This window comes from Mytilus trossulus, chromosome 1 (genome assembly GCF_036588685.1).
Source record: "Mytilus trossulus isolate FHL-02 chromosome 1, PNRI_Mtr1.1.1.hap1, whole genome shotgun sequence".
In the NCBI taxonomy this organism is placed as follows: Eukaryota; Metazoa; Mollusca; class Bivalvia; order Mytilida; family Mytilidae; genus Mytilus; species Mytilus trossulus.
Genome location: NC_086373.1, coordinates 13,787,807 through 13,804,074, shown reverse-complemented (window position 1 = coordinate 13,804,074; position 16,268 = coordinate 13,787,807). Strand labels below are relative to the sequence as shown.

The window sequence follows — 16,268 nt, the reverse complement described above, 5'->3', positions numbered from 1 at the left end:
ATATTTTTTCATAAAACAGATATTTGCGAGATAAATAAATATATGCTATGAAAATATAAACTTTATGATAAAAAAATATTTTTCTTAAAAAAATAGTTGACCGGACGGAACTAACATTCGCCGATATATGCCTTAATAATATTAAATTGATTGACACAAGTGTTAATATTATTTTTTTTTACCATATCTGTCCCTGAAATTTATCAACATTGGAGATGAATAAATATATTTTACGTGTTATTTGGCTTGATTGGTGATTACAACAAGTGTCAAAATTAGATTAATTTGATTAAAAATCATTACTTCTAATATTACTTCTAATATACATTGGTGAACTCGCTCACATAAACATGTTGAGCTCATTGTTTTTACTTTAAAGTTTATTTTTCTTATAAAATATTTATTAATCTCACAAATTTATTCATTTCATGGACAGATATATCATAAAAATGAAGAGATATTAAAACTTGTGTTGATCAGTTCAATATATCTAAATAATAATATCGGCGAATGTTAATTCCGTCAGATCAACTTTTTTTTTGAAGAACAACATTTAACATATTTGATATAAAGTTTATATTTTCATATTTTAAAGTACTAATTGATCTCTCAGATTTCATAAATTTGATAAAATAAAAGAGATGTAAACACTTGTGTCTACCAACTTATTATATTTAAGGCATATAACGGCGAATGATTGTTCCGTCCGGTCAACTTTTTTTTTAAGAAAAACATTTTTATTTACTATAAAGTTTATATTGTCGTATCCAATATTTTTTATTCTCACAGATTCCTGAATTTCATGATAAAATATTGTAAAACAAAAGAGATATCAACACTTGTCGTCGACCATTTCAATATATAGCGTATATCGGTCAGGGTGAATACCGTCCGGTCAACTTTTTTTGCAGATTTTTTTTCTTTTTTACTTTAAAGTTTATATTTTCGTGTAATATATTATTCAATCTCACAGGTTCCTGAGTTTCATGGACAAATATTGTAAAACAAAAGAGATATTAACACTTGTCGCCGACCATTTCAACATATATATAGCGTATATAGGCGAGGGTGAATACCGTCCGGTCAACTTTTTTTTGAGAAAAACCCGTTTTTTTGCAATCAAGTTTATATTTTCGTATAATTAATTTATAAATCTCACAGATTCCTGAGTTCCATGGACAAATATTGTAAAACAAAAGAGATATTAACACTTGTCGTCGACCATTTCAATATATATATAGCGTATATCGGCGAGGGTGAATACCGTCCGGTCAACTTTTTTTTGAGAAAAATCCGTTTTTTGGCAATCAAGTTTATATTTTCGTATAATATATTTATAAATCTCACAGATTCCTGAGTTTCATGGACAAATATTGTAAAACAAAAGAGATATTAACATTTGTCGTCGACCAGTTGAATATATATATATAGCGTATATTGGCGAGTGTGAATACCGTCCGGTCAACTTTTTTTGCTCAAAAATAATTATTTTCTCTCTTTTTTTTTTTAATTTTCATAAAATATAGTTTAATATCTTTCAGGTTTACAAATATTAAACAAATCTATCGGATAACAAAAAAGTTATGACTATTTATATGTCGTCCTGTCAACCGTCCTGTCACTATCCGGGCAATCGTCCTGTCATTAGTGCTTCCCTTGGATTCTTTCATCTGAAGATTTGTTTGTAACTTCAAACTTATCTAATTTATTGCACTCCCTTTTTGAAGAACGAAAGAAAATTATAGAAAATATTGTTGTTTTAAAAAAATCAATAAATAAATAGAAGAAAAATATAGATTGATATATAATTATAGGAAATAAAATTGATCAGGAGTTGTCTCCCATAGACCTAGTACTATAAAGAATTATGTTATTTCTCCAGGTCACAGTGGCACCCATAACAACTATGTTTTGTCAATAACTTGGTTTATATCAAGTTAATTAGTGTAAATGTGTATTCATGTGTTGTTTTTGTTTTTTGTTATCTAAATGTACTTTAATCATTCTAATCATTTTCTGTGCTTTATTTTGTAATTCATTCATTTGATTGTATAGCTTAAATTTTGGGCACCATGATTGGTTAATAAAATTATCTTATCTTATCTTATCTTATACCAATACTCGTGAGAGAGTATGCTAATAGCTAATACCTGGAACGTAGTCACGGGGACCAGGATAGGCCATATTGGATAGGGGCAGATTTTCATAATGGAGGAACAAATAGTGTGGAAAATACGGGAACACATCATTTATACAGAGCAGTTACTTAGAAACATGCATATGATTTCCCACACTTTTATACTATATTTCCTCCTCTTTCCTAAAAACCTGCCTCCTATCCAATATGGCCGAACTAACCGTGAAGAGCCCTAATACATATCTCGAAAAGAAATTAAAAAACTTTGCCGGATCTGTTGGTTTTTATTTTTATTTTTAGTAGAATCTTTATGAATTCTGCTTCACATGAGTATATTATACATGTCGATCGCATATTTAGTACTCATTGGATTACAAACTGCTATCGCCGAGCGTTTTACTTAAAATTTAAACGTCGAGAGTGGATAAAAAATTTCATATTTCTATGAGACATGTAAATCAATGCGATGAAAAGGTCTTTTCTATTTTTAAATTAAATTTCGCAGTCTGGCAGGTTCAATTATGAATTCAGTTGACTGATGAGATCTTCATGTATTCCAAAGAATACCCCGCCCCAAAAACGGGTGCCTCTACTGTTTCATTTCTGTAGTTATTTGGGAAGACTTCGAATTATTCTATTGCATCTTTCTTCATTGGCTTTCCTGGTTTTATTCCTTTGAGCATAAATTCTAACCTCTAGTCATGAATGCATATGATGTCTTGTTTGATGTAGTGTATGGGAGCTGATAGTTCATCTTTTTCAAGTTGTCCATGATGATGTGGCAGTTTATTGTCATAATACGTAGGTTTCATTTTGAAATCACATTGTATTTACTATAGGGAATCTAGTTTTTTAAACCGATATAAAGATGATATAAACGTCGGATTAAGCCGAATCGAAACCACGTAAGACTATTGATTACTATTGGATACTTCGGTCCCCTCTTACATTACCAATGGAGCACTGCCACAAGTAGACTGGTTCCCTGTCCTTTTACTGGTTGGTATTGTTATCTATATTTTGTCAGAAAGAAAGAACCAGTCTACAATAGGGAAAGATTTATTATGCCTTAAAATTATGGTCTAAAGATTTTATAAAGGAAAGAGAAAGTGGGTAACTAACAGAGTGTAACCGACGGATCAATTTTAAAGGGTTTCTAACTTGTCATTGTCAAAAATGAAACATGATAATAAAGTTGACAACGATGTCGATGGAATCAAAACAACAACAAAGTCACCATGCTCAACCATGACATGTCAACAAAAGAATAAACAGCGATCAAATCACGGTGACGATAATGTAGAACAACAGTCGCCGTAAACTCACTATGAAATTTGGATAAAATCTTGTTCAAATTTAAAAAACTCTAAAACTGTGCATACTTATATATCCTGCTTTACATCGTCTTGTATTGTGTTTTCGACCGTCTGATGTTTTCGACCTAATTCTACTTTCACTTCCTGTATGCTGCGCATGGCCGCATGACGTCATATTCGGCTGCTATACTTAGTAACAATAGCAAATGATACCACGTGTGGTGAAGATTTTTCAAATAAAGTTATTATCCAGGTGTAATGATAAGTCGTTATACTAAGGCTTTTTTTTTCTTTTTTTTTCTGTAGACTTAGCTTTAATTTTTTATAACCATGCATTGGCAAGCTTGATAACTCGTAATTGTTTGTCAGTAACTAAATGTACAATGATGTCCCATACGGAACCTTCTGACCTTGTTTGTTTACATTAAAATTCCAATGGCGTCAAAATCACGTGATGTCAGTTCGTTATATCCAATCAAATTGCTCTACTCTCAATTAGGGGATTTTTCAGTCTACAGCAATTACGTTATTTCTTTCTGGGATATTGCTTCAAAATAGTTTGCAATAGTTCTGGGTTTTATTCAACAGGAAAACTCTTTTTTTGCCATCCCTTTTGACATCAAGGGAATTTTGTATGAATATTTACATACAGTCATGATGGTCAGAATATCGATCTTTTAATAATGAATAAAAAGAAAATTCTATGAAAAATAAATGTAAATGGTTTCTTATTAACCAACTCTATATGCCTGTTCAAAATTATGGCATGGGCATCGTTTTTTCATATAGTTTTCCTTTCATTTTGGTTGAGCTTTTTTCGCGGGAAAATCGAGAAAGAGGTAAGGAGCATGTCATTTCTAAATTTCTAAAAATATGTTTTGCTTGACCTATATTGCCTGCCACAAGATTGATGACGCTGAATGGAATGTACTCAAAGCAATGGAGGCCGGAAATGGGATTTTGTGAAGTTCTAGAATGTTTTTAAATATTCGGAAGTTGGGATTGAAACGGGCATTAGAAAATTGGCATTTTTTGGCAATAATTGAGAACAACAATGAAAACTTACCTTTAGAAATGTTTTTTTATTCAAAAGTGCAGAAAAAACGTATTTTGCACTGTTTTTCTACGCCAGAAGTACCGTAGTGACATCAATGCGGAGTTTCCCCGTGTGTTAAGTTCAAACACAAATACCTAACGAACTGACAAGATGAACGATCTTAGACTACGGTAGGATATATTAAGTATTTACGTTTATTATTGGATATCACATTTTTGTACCCTTTTCACTAATGCTAGTTTTACCTTCCAAAAGAATCGGTCTAAAATAAACGAATTTTCTAAACTTATGGCAGAGGTCTTTTTGCGTGCAAAGTTAACTTCAAGGTCATTAAGTCGCATGACTGTCAGGTGGTTAGTTGTAATACTTAAAGTTAATTTGAATACGGAAATATGCATGCTCCTTACAGTTTTTTACCAAAAAAATAAAATATCAGTTAAATTTTATTTACAGAAAAAACGGTGTCAGTGGAAATTACAGACAATACTCACCAACCTCACTTCACCAGTGGATTAACCAAAGTATTTAACAAAAACATGAATGTATACAAGACCATACAAGGCTTCAAAGTGCCTCATTCTGAAATGTGTAAAAATTGTCCAAAAAAGACACCAAAATAATATTTTATATCTTATAGTTGTATATTTAACCATATAATTCTTTAGGTCATAAGTTTGATCGCCTCTAACACTTTGATATTAACTTTAGTATCAAATTTATAACCAATTCCGGATTTGTACGACGTCGTTTCTGACTTTAACCCGTGTTTTAAATAGGTCAAAAACACAAGACGCTTGTTTTTGTCATCAAAGGTGCCATCGATCTAATGAACTCAAATGAAAAAAAAAATTAAAGATCGAAATATATTTCCGATACAATTATTTTATGCACAAGTATACTAGCGACTCTCAAAATATTAGGTATGTCTATGTTTAAACATATAACAGGGAAATTCGGAAAAATATGTTAGTAGGTCGAAAATACAATACACGAGGATATGTGTAAATAATGTGTATTGTACATATTATGTATAGTGTTATTTAATAACAGGCTGTTTCTGTATTGGCCTTTTTATAAACTCAAGGTTAGCTGTATTTATATCGACAGTGGAATGTCATCAGTATTGTACATGGCGATTTATCCGTACTAGTGCTGATTTGCTCATATCATTTAGTAAATTAATATAAAGCTTCTGTATGGTCAGATCGTATGTTTTCGTTCACCATATGAATTTGTACAGTCATTGAACAAAAGGAGTTCCCAGTCAAAAAATGTCCTATCATTTCAACTAAAATCGATATTTTTCAAAATATTATTACCAAGTAACTGTCATGACTGTATGAGCCATCTTTTTCAAATAGATACCAAAAGACGTAGAAATGTCTAAAGTTTTATTGTTTATTTGTTTATCATATTATTCATGCTCATTTTATTTTTTTGACAAGATGATCACAAAGAAAAATGTCTTGAAAAGTTTGCTATTATTCTAACCAAATTAAAATCATAAAAATTTTAGTTTAACCAATCAAATGATGAAAATGAAACTCACGAAAATTATGACCAAATGAACAATAAAACTTCAGACATTTCTTGATCTTTTGGTAAAGATATTATAAAAATCGCTTATACAGTTACTTGGTAATAATTTTTTATATCGATTTTAGCTGAAATGATAGGACATTTTTTAGTGTGTACTTTGCATGTTCAGTCATGAGGGGTATTACTTATTCAAGTAATTTTTATTTACTTGAAGAAATAAAAAAAAACTATACACATATAAGTAAATTTGTAGGATACTTATACAAGTGAATTTTATTTACTAAAAGGCCCAAGACCACAATTAATGACCCCGCTTTTCTTTGTTCATGAATATAGATCCCTTTAATTATAGTGTATTTTTTCTTTATTTTTTTTTCGTTCCCTTTCTCATTCATTTCTTAGCTTTTTTGGGGTGGAAATGAAAGAAGAGAGCTGAAATAAACTTTTGGATGTTTTATTTCAACTGATTTTAATAAGGAAAGAGTGATTAGGCCAGGTGCAAAAAATTAATATTTACACTTTTCGTAACATCTCTTGACTTGCCTTAGGGGTATGGATGTGTATTGGCCAAATTTGCATGATGTAAACATGCAATTTTTCTAAAATTGCATATATTTTTGGACTTGGACTGTACATTACACTTATACAAGATCTTTGCTCAATCAGTTTCTTTGTTGAATTGATGAGATGAAACATCGAACTTTGATAAAAAAAAATTGAGCTAACCTGGAAAAAATCATTAAAGGCATGATTTTACATCTCAAAACTTGCAGATTTTTGTGGGATTGTGAGAAAAAAAATTTGCAGAAAATGAAGGGGAGATTATTCAAACATTATTAACTTATATGTGTATATTTTTTTTTACTTCTTCAAGTAAATAAAATTAACTTGTACAAGTACAAATGTAGTACCTCTGACTGATGTTTTTTCAATGGAAAGTGTGAGGTCACAAGTCATTCCTTTATTAGACAAAAACCCATGAGATAAGGATATGTACAAAAGCTGCAAACTCTTTAACTGAGTTTAAATTTCCTGTCATAGGAAATGGAATTAAGTGGACAAATATTTTGACATTTTGATGGAGCATTTTATCAGTTTCATGTGATGTATTAGTTATTTCAAAACATGACACAAGTGTTTTTATTAATAAGTTAAAATTTCAAGAATAAAACTCCAAAATAGAGATTCAATTTCAAGTTGTCAATTTTCACTTTTGTCGTTCAGGAGTAAGTACCCTTGTTGTAGTTTTATTAAACGTGACTTAAAACTAGCTTGCCTGATCTCTTATTAAGAAGAAAATAAATAATCTAGCCACCTTAAAGTGATGTAAGTTGTAAACATACATCAAATTTGCCTGGTCCCCTCTTTCAGCAATAAATGATTGCCCCTGAACAAAACTTAAATAATTCAATAGTCATGATCTGCATCATATATAAGGATACTGGACCAAGTCTTATAAACCAACATATGATTTTTAACAGTGTTTTCAGATACAATTTAGGGTAAGACCTATGGTTGTTCAGCAGGGGTCTCCAGCTCTCTCCAGGCATTCATATTCATAACTTTATAACCATTCACCTACATGTAACACAGCCCAATACTTTTCACATTTCAATATGTTGTTTATAATGATAAAATAGAGATCAATTTCAAATTGACAATTTTCACTTTTGCTCTTCAGGAGGAATTGCCCGTGTTGTAGGTTTTTGAAACTATATAAACTACATGTAGCTTTCCTAATCTCTAAGTTGTTTACAAAAAGACCAATTATATACAATTTAAAGAAAGAAAAACTACATGTATCTGAAATTCATTTAAATGCAATAAGTTCAGATACAATGATAGATAAGATCAACTTGCTATGAGTAAATAAAACGTATTTCTCTGAAGTACCAGTTATTGTATGAATTGGGCAATTTAAAAAAAATCCACTACATGACGGACAAAAAAACCCACTTACCTAACCTCCCTTATGTGAATTCACCTTCATTGTGAGATAGAAATAGTAGGTCTTTAATGTCAAGTTTTCTTATTTCCGCTTTTCTGGTCATTCAAGAAATCTTTAGCTAGATAACATTTGGTTAGAATGATAGCAAATAACAGAGTTAGCTCCCATTAATTGTTAATTTCTATTGCATTTTAACCAAGTTATATTTTGAATCACCAGAACAGAAAAGGGAATCAAATGTCATATTCTTGCACCATTATACAATTTGAGCATATATAATTTGAATTGATATCAACTTGGGTGGGATTAATTATTTAGTTATAATAATTTGCATGACTTCTTATATTTTGTAGAACAATCAAGAGGCATCAGGATGAAGTCCTTAATATTGGTGCTGTTAATGTTACACATGACCAACCAGATCAAGTATGACAATTGTGATGATTGTACACCGTTTTACTGTTCGATGAACATATGTTCTTGTGATGCTGGTAATATATCTTTTAATCATTAAGACATTATGCATTAAGTCTTTAAAAATAAAATTACAATAACCTGCTACTCTTCTGTAGCTTTCCAAAGTTTATTCAAGAGAAGAGCTATTTCACCATTTGAGTGAACCATACCGTCATCTTTCTTTCAGTTAATACTGAGTTGTCTAAGTTTTAAACCCACCTCATTGTTGTGTCTGTCCCAAGTCAGGAGCCTCTGGCCTTTGTTAGATTTAAAATTTTAGTTTCTTGTGTATATTTCGGAGTTGAGTATGACGTCCATTATCAATGAACTAGTATACATTTAATTTAGGGGCCAGCAGAAGTATGCCTCTGGTTGCGAGAGTTTCTTGCTCTGTTGGAGACCCATTGGTGGCCTTGGGCTGTTGTTTTTTCTTTGGTCGCAGGTTGTTGTCTTTTTGGCACATTCCCCATTTCCATTCTCAATTTTATTAGTAGTTGAACTTCTGTATCACTAGCCTGTGAACACTTATAGGTTGTGAGTTTGAACCCTGCATGTGGCCGGCGAGTAACTTCTGTATCACTAGCCTGTGAACACTTATAGGTTGTGAATTTGAACCCTGCATGTGGCCGGCGAGTAACTTCTGTATCACTAGCCTGTGAACACTTATAGGTTGTGAGTTTGAACCCTGCATGTGGCCGGCGAGTAACTTCTGTATCACTAGCCTGTGAACACTTATAGGTTGTGAATTTGAACCCTGCATGTGGCCGGCGAATGATTTTTTCCTATGTTCCCTCCTAGCACTCCAGCTTCCTCTTCCAATGAGATTTGGCAGCCACCAAATAGCCATTGTGTTAAAATAAGTGTTAAACACCAAAAAATGATTTCCTAGAAAAGAAAGTTAATATGGAATATGCACTACTATTTTATTCAAAGATCAACCTTTAATACATGCCCTGAAATTCTAAAGACTTTAAACTTATACTTAAATCTGTACTACTCCTCACTTCACTTTGGGTCTTCCTAAGAATTCAATATTGTAGCTTCCATGTGTATCAACACTGGTAACATTCTCATGATATGTCTATAATAAGATGAAACAGAGATTATATCTGGTAGCTAATATGTGAACAAAACAAAATATCTATAAATATCATGTATCTCCCCTAATGAGGGTGGCTTGTGAAACAACTGTATTAACAAAGTGCAACCTTAAACCTCTAATAAAGTACAATACTTATAGTACAAATGTATGTATGCAAAAAGTCTTTTACACCAAAAAATCTAGTTTAATTTGGGTCTTCATTCAAATTTGCTGGACTACTTACATGTATTAACGTTGAACTTAATGTTTTTAGACACAAAGGCAGAGTGGTAATTATGCTTCTGGCTGTTCTTACCTTACAAAATCACAAGATCCAATTTGAATATAATCATCAGAACTTTCATGTACATTCATGTACATAAAAATGTACATTTATGTTTAATTTTTCACATTATTTTTTTTCAGATTGGGATATTTGTAATGTTTTTATTTTCAAAGACGAAATTTTGAATATGACGTGCACTTTAAAGGACAAAAGCTTGAATTCATCAGAATTATATGTTACTTATGATAAGTATGAAGTATCAAATACTGAAATGACGGTTATTGATACCTCTTCAGTAAGACTGTCAAAACATATGAATTCCATGGAACATGTTGGAAATATCTATTTTGCCTGCATGTACAGAAGAGGTGACAATGCAAAAATAGTAGTCTACACATATGTTACAGTTGATTGTAAGTAAATTGATAGCTATATTGTTTATATGAGGGGAAATAGGACCTTTATCGGGACTCCAGGATCTGTTGTTTTAAGCTGAGGAATTTCGGGATTGACCCTTTCAGGATCTGGGAATTCTGTTTTTGAATTTCAGAATTTGAATTTGGGACCTCAGGATTTTGTGTTTTTTATAGTAATTAAAATGATTTTTTTTCATGAGTACAAATTGCAATTTTCATGGATTCCAAAATCATTGCCTTTTCATGGATATGCGACTTTGTTGATTTGCAAAAAGTCTGCATACAACCTGATAGAACTGGAAACTTTTATCTGTCAGGAAGAGTCCTGCTTTGATATAATATAAGAACATGTGGCATGATTCCCAGTGAGACTACTATCCATTAAAGTTTAAATGAGATGCATGTAAGCAAATCCGGGTGTGGGAATTTCTCACTACATTGAAGACCTGTTGATGACCTTCTGCTGTTGTTTTTTCTATGGTCTTATTGTTGTCCCTTTGACACATTCCCCATTTCCATTTTCAATTTTGATTATAGGGATTCAACTATGAGAAAAATCTATACCATTTTGTCAGCTTTAAAAAACCTTAACCAAAAAAATATGCAACAATTCAATTGAAAAAAACTATCTGCACGCTAAAACCTACTTAAATCAATTGAAAAAGAACATTTTAATTTGCTCTTATACATGTCAATAAGCACAATATTCACTTACTGAGTCCTTATTATGCCTTTTGGCACATAGGGCAATAAGCACAATACTAAGAGATTAGTTGTTTTTACTCATTCTGTTGTATTTTCAGACCTTCCATCTCCTATTAAGAATTTTAGTTGTATCATATATAACTGGGACGAAGGAATGATATGTACCTGGAACCTTGGAGTTAAATATAACAACACAAAAACTATTTCAGTTTCCCTGCTCCTGTAAGTATATCAAGGGTCTTTTTTCTTAAGACTGCACACATTTTGTACCTTAATTTGTACTAAATTTTTCAGTTATATAACAATGCTATTATGACAATAATTGTTGTTTGCCCAAAAATAGTCTGTATATAAAAGTGATGAAAAAATGAATACATAAGAATGAATTTATGGAGAAAATCATCATAACTTTCCCTCAGCTTTTCAAAAGAAGCAGAAAACATGCTTCTATTCAATATTTTTACCGGACATTCACTTTCGTTTTGATTCAATGTATGCTATGATAAATCCCGAGCAATGTGAAAAAATATGACTACATGACACACGCTAATTGGATAAACGCCGAGAAGATCGAAATGTTTTCAAAAACACATGTACCTATTGAGCAACGAAAAACTCCAACAGGGAACCATTTCAGATACTTGATGCAGGGATCTATTTTTAGAACGAAACGAAATTTCCAATTATAAATATTATAAAAAAAGATTTACGCGACGACTGTAAACAGATAAGGGTAAATTATGCAAACGGTAGCCAATAAAAGGGTTGAGAACTCACGGTTTTGGCATATAATTGGGTTGTCCTTTGAGTTCATTGGGTTATTGAACCCTGCAATGGGCAATTGCATTGGTTTTTTTTTATTATTTGTATTGCGTGATCACACAAATACGCAGCTTATCTGGAGCTCTGGTTGATACTTAGCACTACTATATATGAGCTATACAGAACTGGAATATTTTTTTGACATGCTGAACTAGTTGCACTTCTATGATTTCACAGGAAAAAAATTATGAGTCATATATATTGCATATACTGTTACTTTTAGATATTTGTATGATGTTAGTATTATTTAATTGTTTTCCAAAATGCAGACAGTGCAACAACCTCATGGGTAGTCATGGTCATTAAAAATCAACCTTTTTAATCGTTTTTTAAAATAAGATTAAATCTTGTATTTTAAAAACTTTTATAGCCTTATTTGTTTTCAGCATTTCCTTTTATCATAATAAATAATCTTTTACATATGTCCATTGTTACGATGCTTTGCTTTTGTACCAAATGGTATTTCATTTACACCAAACAATTTTCCTAAATGTGCCACAAACCATATTTCATTTTTGTCAAGCTTGCGACTTTAGCTGCAGAAAGCTCGACATAGGGATAGTGATCTGGGGGTGGTGGCTATATGTTATAAAGTTACAGTGGCTACGGCGGCTGTATTAGCTAACTTCTTAAAAGCTTGATATTTTAGAAGGTGGAAGACCTTGATGCTCCATACTTTGTATTTAGAGGCCTCATGTTATAAAGTTTCAGTCAGTCACATGTCCAATGTCCTTGACCTCATTTTTATGGTTCAGTGACTACTTGAAAAAAAAGAAAGTTTAAAGTTTTTGTAATGTTAAATTCTCTCTTATCATAAGTAATAAGATAACTATATTTATTATGTGCGTACCTTGCAAGGTCCTTTTGCCGACAGACAGTTTTCACTTGACCTCGACCTCATTTCATGGATCATTGAACAAGGCTTAGTTTTGGTGGTCAGGTCCATATCTCAGATACTATAAGCAATAGGTCTAGTATATCCATTGTATGGAAACACTGTAAGGTGAACATGTCCAACTGGCAGGTGTCATCTGACCTTGACCTCATTTTCATGGTTCAGTGGTTATAGTTAAGTTTTTGAGTTTTGGTTTGTTTTTCTTATACTGAATGCAATAGGTCTACTATATTTGGTGTATTGAATGATTATAAGGTGTACATGTCTAGCTGGCAGGTGTCATCTGACCTTGACCTCATATTCATGGCTCAGTGGTCAAAGTTAAGTTTTTGAGTTTTGATCTTTTTTTTACTATATGCAATAGGTCAACTATATTTGGTGTATGGAAATATTTTAAAATCTTTATGTCAGTCGCACAGGTTTTATTTGACCTTGACCTCATTTTCACGGTTCAATACTCAGTGCTAACTTTTTGTGTTTTGGTCTGTTTTTCTTGAACTATAAGCAGTAGGCCAACTATATTTGCTGTATGGAAGAATTGTTAGCTGTACATGCCTGATTGGCACGGTTCATCTGACCATGACCTTATTTTCATGGTTCAAAGGTTAATGTTTAGTTTTCTTGGTTTATGTTAAGTTTATGTGACATTTTTAATAAAGCTTTATATCTAGGACTATCAAAACAATATCAATGATTAGTAAAGAAGGCCAGACATTTCAGTGTGTGCACTCTTATTTTCAAAAATAGAATGTTTCATTTGGATAAATAAATAGTATAAAAATAAAAAAAGATCTAATTTGAAAAGAAAGTTTTTATATAATGATTATACAACATAGTTTTGAGATAATTCATTAAATCAAAAATGAAAACATTAAACATTGATTTGGGTTTTTTGAAATGCTGAGATTAAAATTTCATTGTCATTCAATGTTTTTATTTTGGGTTTGCTGTCTATGTTGTGATTTTGACTTATTTGGGTACATCTATACAATTTGTTCAACCTGGGCATTTATATAGTTATGTTTTAATAGATAAATTTCTAATATTTTATTTATCATAAGTATGAACAATTTATCTGGTTGAAATTATAGAGTAAATATAAAAATGAAAAAGCATTAAAATATAGTATATATATACCAATACACATAATTAACAGCGCCTGGTGATGTTTTATAGCCTGACCGGTTTCGGTCCAAAAAGGACCTTCATTAATGTTTGCACCCTATTTATATAGATATGGTAACCGGCAGTTGAGTTAACCGGCGTTCGAGTTAACCACCAGTTCAGATTCAACTGGCAGTTGAGTTAACAGGAGTTGAGATTTAACCGGCGGATCAAAGTTTATATCCAGTGGATAACTATGTATCTTGTTGATATCTAAAAAGGTTCAATTATCCTTTTTGTGGGATTTTCCATGGTTACAGTTATCTATATTTAGCTAATGTTCATGTTACAGTAAACTTTCTTTACATGTTAGGGTAAACTTTTCCACATTATACAGTAATCATGTGACCTAATTGTATAACCATATTTGGGCTTTAGCATTGGATAAAGGGTGTTTTGATAATTTAAGAAGTACATGGTAATCATTTAGTCTTGATCTTTGGCTTATGATACACCAAAATACCAAGTCTTGGAATAGTATGTCATGGTAGTCATGTGATCTTGATATTTGGCTTATGATACACCTAAATATCAAGTCTTGAAATAGTACTTCCTAGTAGTCATGCAGTCTTGATCTCAGGCTTATGGTACACCTGAATATCAAGTCATGAAATAATAATTCATGGTTGTCATGCAGTCTTGATCTTTGGCTTGCGATACACCTAAATATCAAGTCTAATTATAGTATTTCATGGTAGTCATGCAGTCTTGACGTTTTAGCTTGTGATACGCCAAAACATCAAGTTAAAACTATTACCCCCCCTAACCAAACAAAATTTAGTGATTGATTTTTTTTTTATTTGAGTGTTATTGAGTCTTTGACATGCATCTGGCTTACATGATAAATCTATGATGAATTTATTGATAGAAATAGTATTTCTACACACAGGTACATATGAGGACACTGGTATACTTTATTTTTCTTATAGGAAGAGTGGCGATATTACTGGACAATACAAATCTGCTTGTGATAGAGATCAAAATAATAATTTAATTTGTAACCACAAATGGAACCATACTGACCATGTAACCTTTGACAGAAGTTTTCTTAACTTCACTGTTAATGTTACAAATACATGTTGTACCGAAGTTCCTGTTTCCAAGCAAACCGAAAATTTAATCATCATTCAAAAAGAAAATGGTAAAAATTTATCGCAGCATGTGTTTATATCAGCTTGTTCTTATATTTTTTGCATATTTATAGCCAGCATGATATGTAGGATAGTATTTATTGCTGCTTCTCTTGCATAGTAAATTAGAAACATGTTTTTACTTTTTATGATTTCAAATCTTTAGCCTGTTAGTGAGATTTCATATTTGTGTTTTTAGTCTCCATGGTTCTATTCATCTTTGAATATTCATGAAAGGAAATTTTGTTTGTTTTTAGTTTTCCTTGATGAAACTTTTCTTTGGTGAAACTAGCAACAATAAACCACTTATGTAATGTAGCTTAAAATTCAGACAAACTTAAGCCAATGTAGACCGGTGTTTCCCAAGACATTTTGATTTTCAATGCTAGAGTTTTATAGAATACTTATAACAAAAATACTTATACAGAAAAAATGAATATGTACATGTACAATCTGTATATCTAGAGCCATGCAGATTTCCTTCCTGATCTGTTAGGAGTCTTTACTGTAACAAAACGTATAGTGGATAAGATCAATCCTTGATTAGACTGTAGTGTGCTACTTATCAATGGTATACTGTAAACTAACTTAATTTTGAAGATACTTTTTTTTTAGTTTTGCTCCCTTCGCAGCGATTAAAGTTCATGTTTTAACATTTTCTTGATGTATTTTTAGAGAAAAAAATCGTAATTTTATAGAAAAGGTCAAAGCTTTACAGGAATATATAGTGCTTGCCAAAATTAATTGGTTTACAGTACAAAATGTATTAGCCATTTTCAGTGATACACTCTCACCTATTATTGGATCAGGACATGTCATATGCAATTTGTATTCTCCCCATAAAAGAGGTCCATGACATATACCTCACCTTGTCTGTTTATTCATACATTTGTCCAACCCTGTAACAGACATGGTTGGGTCAGGAAGGTAACTGGAGTTCCCAGTGATTAACTGATAGGCAACTTGTACAGTTTGAAAACTGTGGAAGGGGCAGAGTTCTGTTCATTTGTCCACTGTCACTATTTTTACATGAGGAAACTTTTGACAATGTTTTTAATCTTGATAGTAACTTAAGTTTCTTATGTTGATTTAAAATGAAACTTTTATACATTGAAGATATAAAAAGGGAAGAATCCTCACAATTTTGTAGTTAAGAGGTCATTGCTTCTAAAAATCAACAAGATATTACATGAGGTACACTTTGTATGTCCTGTCTACAGTTGTAGACATATAGATTCTTACATTGATACCAGTGGATTATCGGATTTATCCAATCAAGATAGTTAAATTATCAATTTTAAAGTCCGAGCCGCCTC

The 16,268-nt window shown here is 31.7% G+C and overlaps 1 protein-coding gene across 1 annotated transcript in view; it reads left to right on the top strand.

The window, feature by feature from the left end:
* The first annotated feature begins 9,965 nt into the window (after nt 1-9,965).
* Nucleotides 9,966-16,268, top strand: part of LOC134718657 (uncharacterized) — a 40,903-nt gene continuing 34,600 nt past the window's right edge. Inside the window, exons 1-3 of the mRNA XM_063581713.1 lie at nt 9,966-10,233; nt 11,040-11,163; nt 14,752-14,963. Coding sequence (XP_063437783.1) covers nt 10,008-10,233; nt 11,040-11,163; nt 14,752-14,963 — 562 coding nt within the window. The 5' untranslated portion in view covers nt 9,966-10,007. The remainder of the gene's footprint in view (nt 10,234-11,039; nt 11,164-14,751; nt 14,964-16,268) is intronic.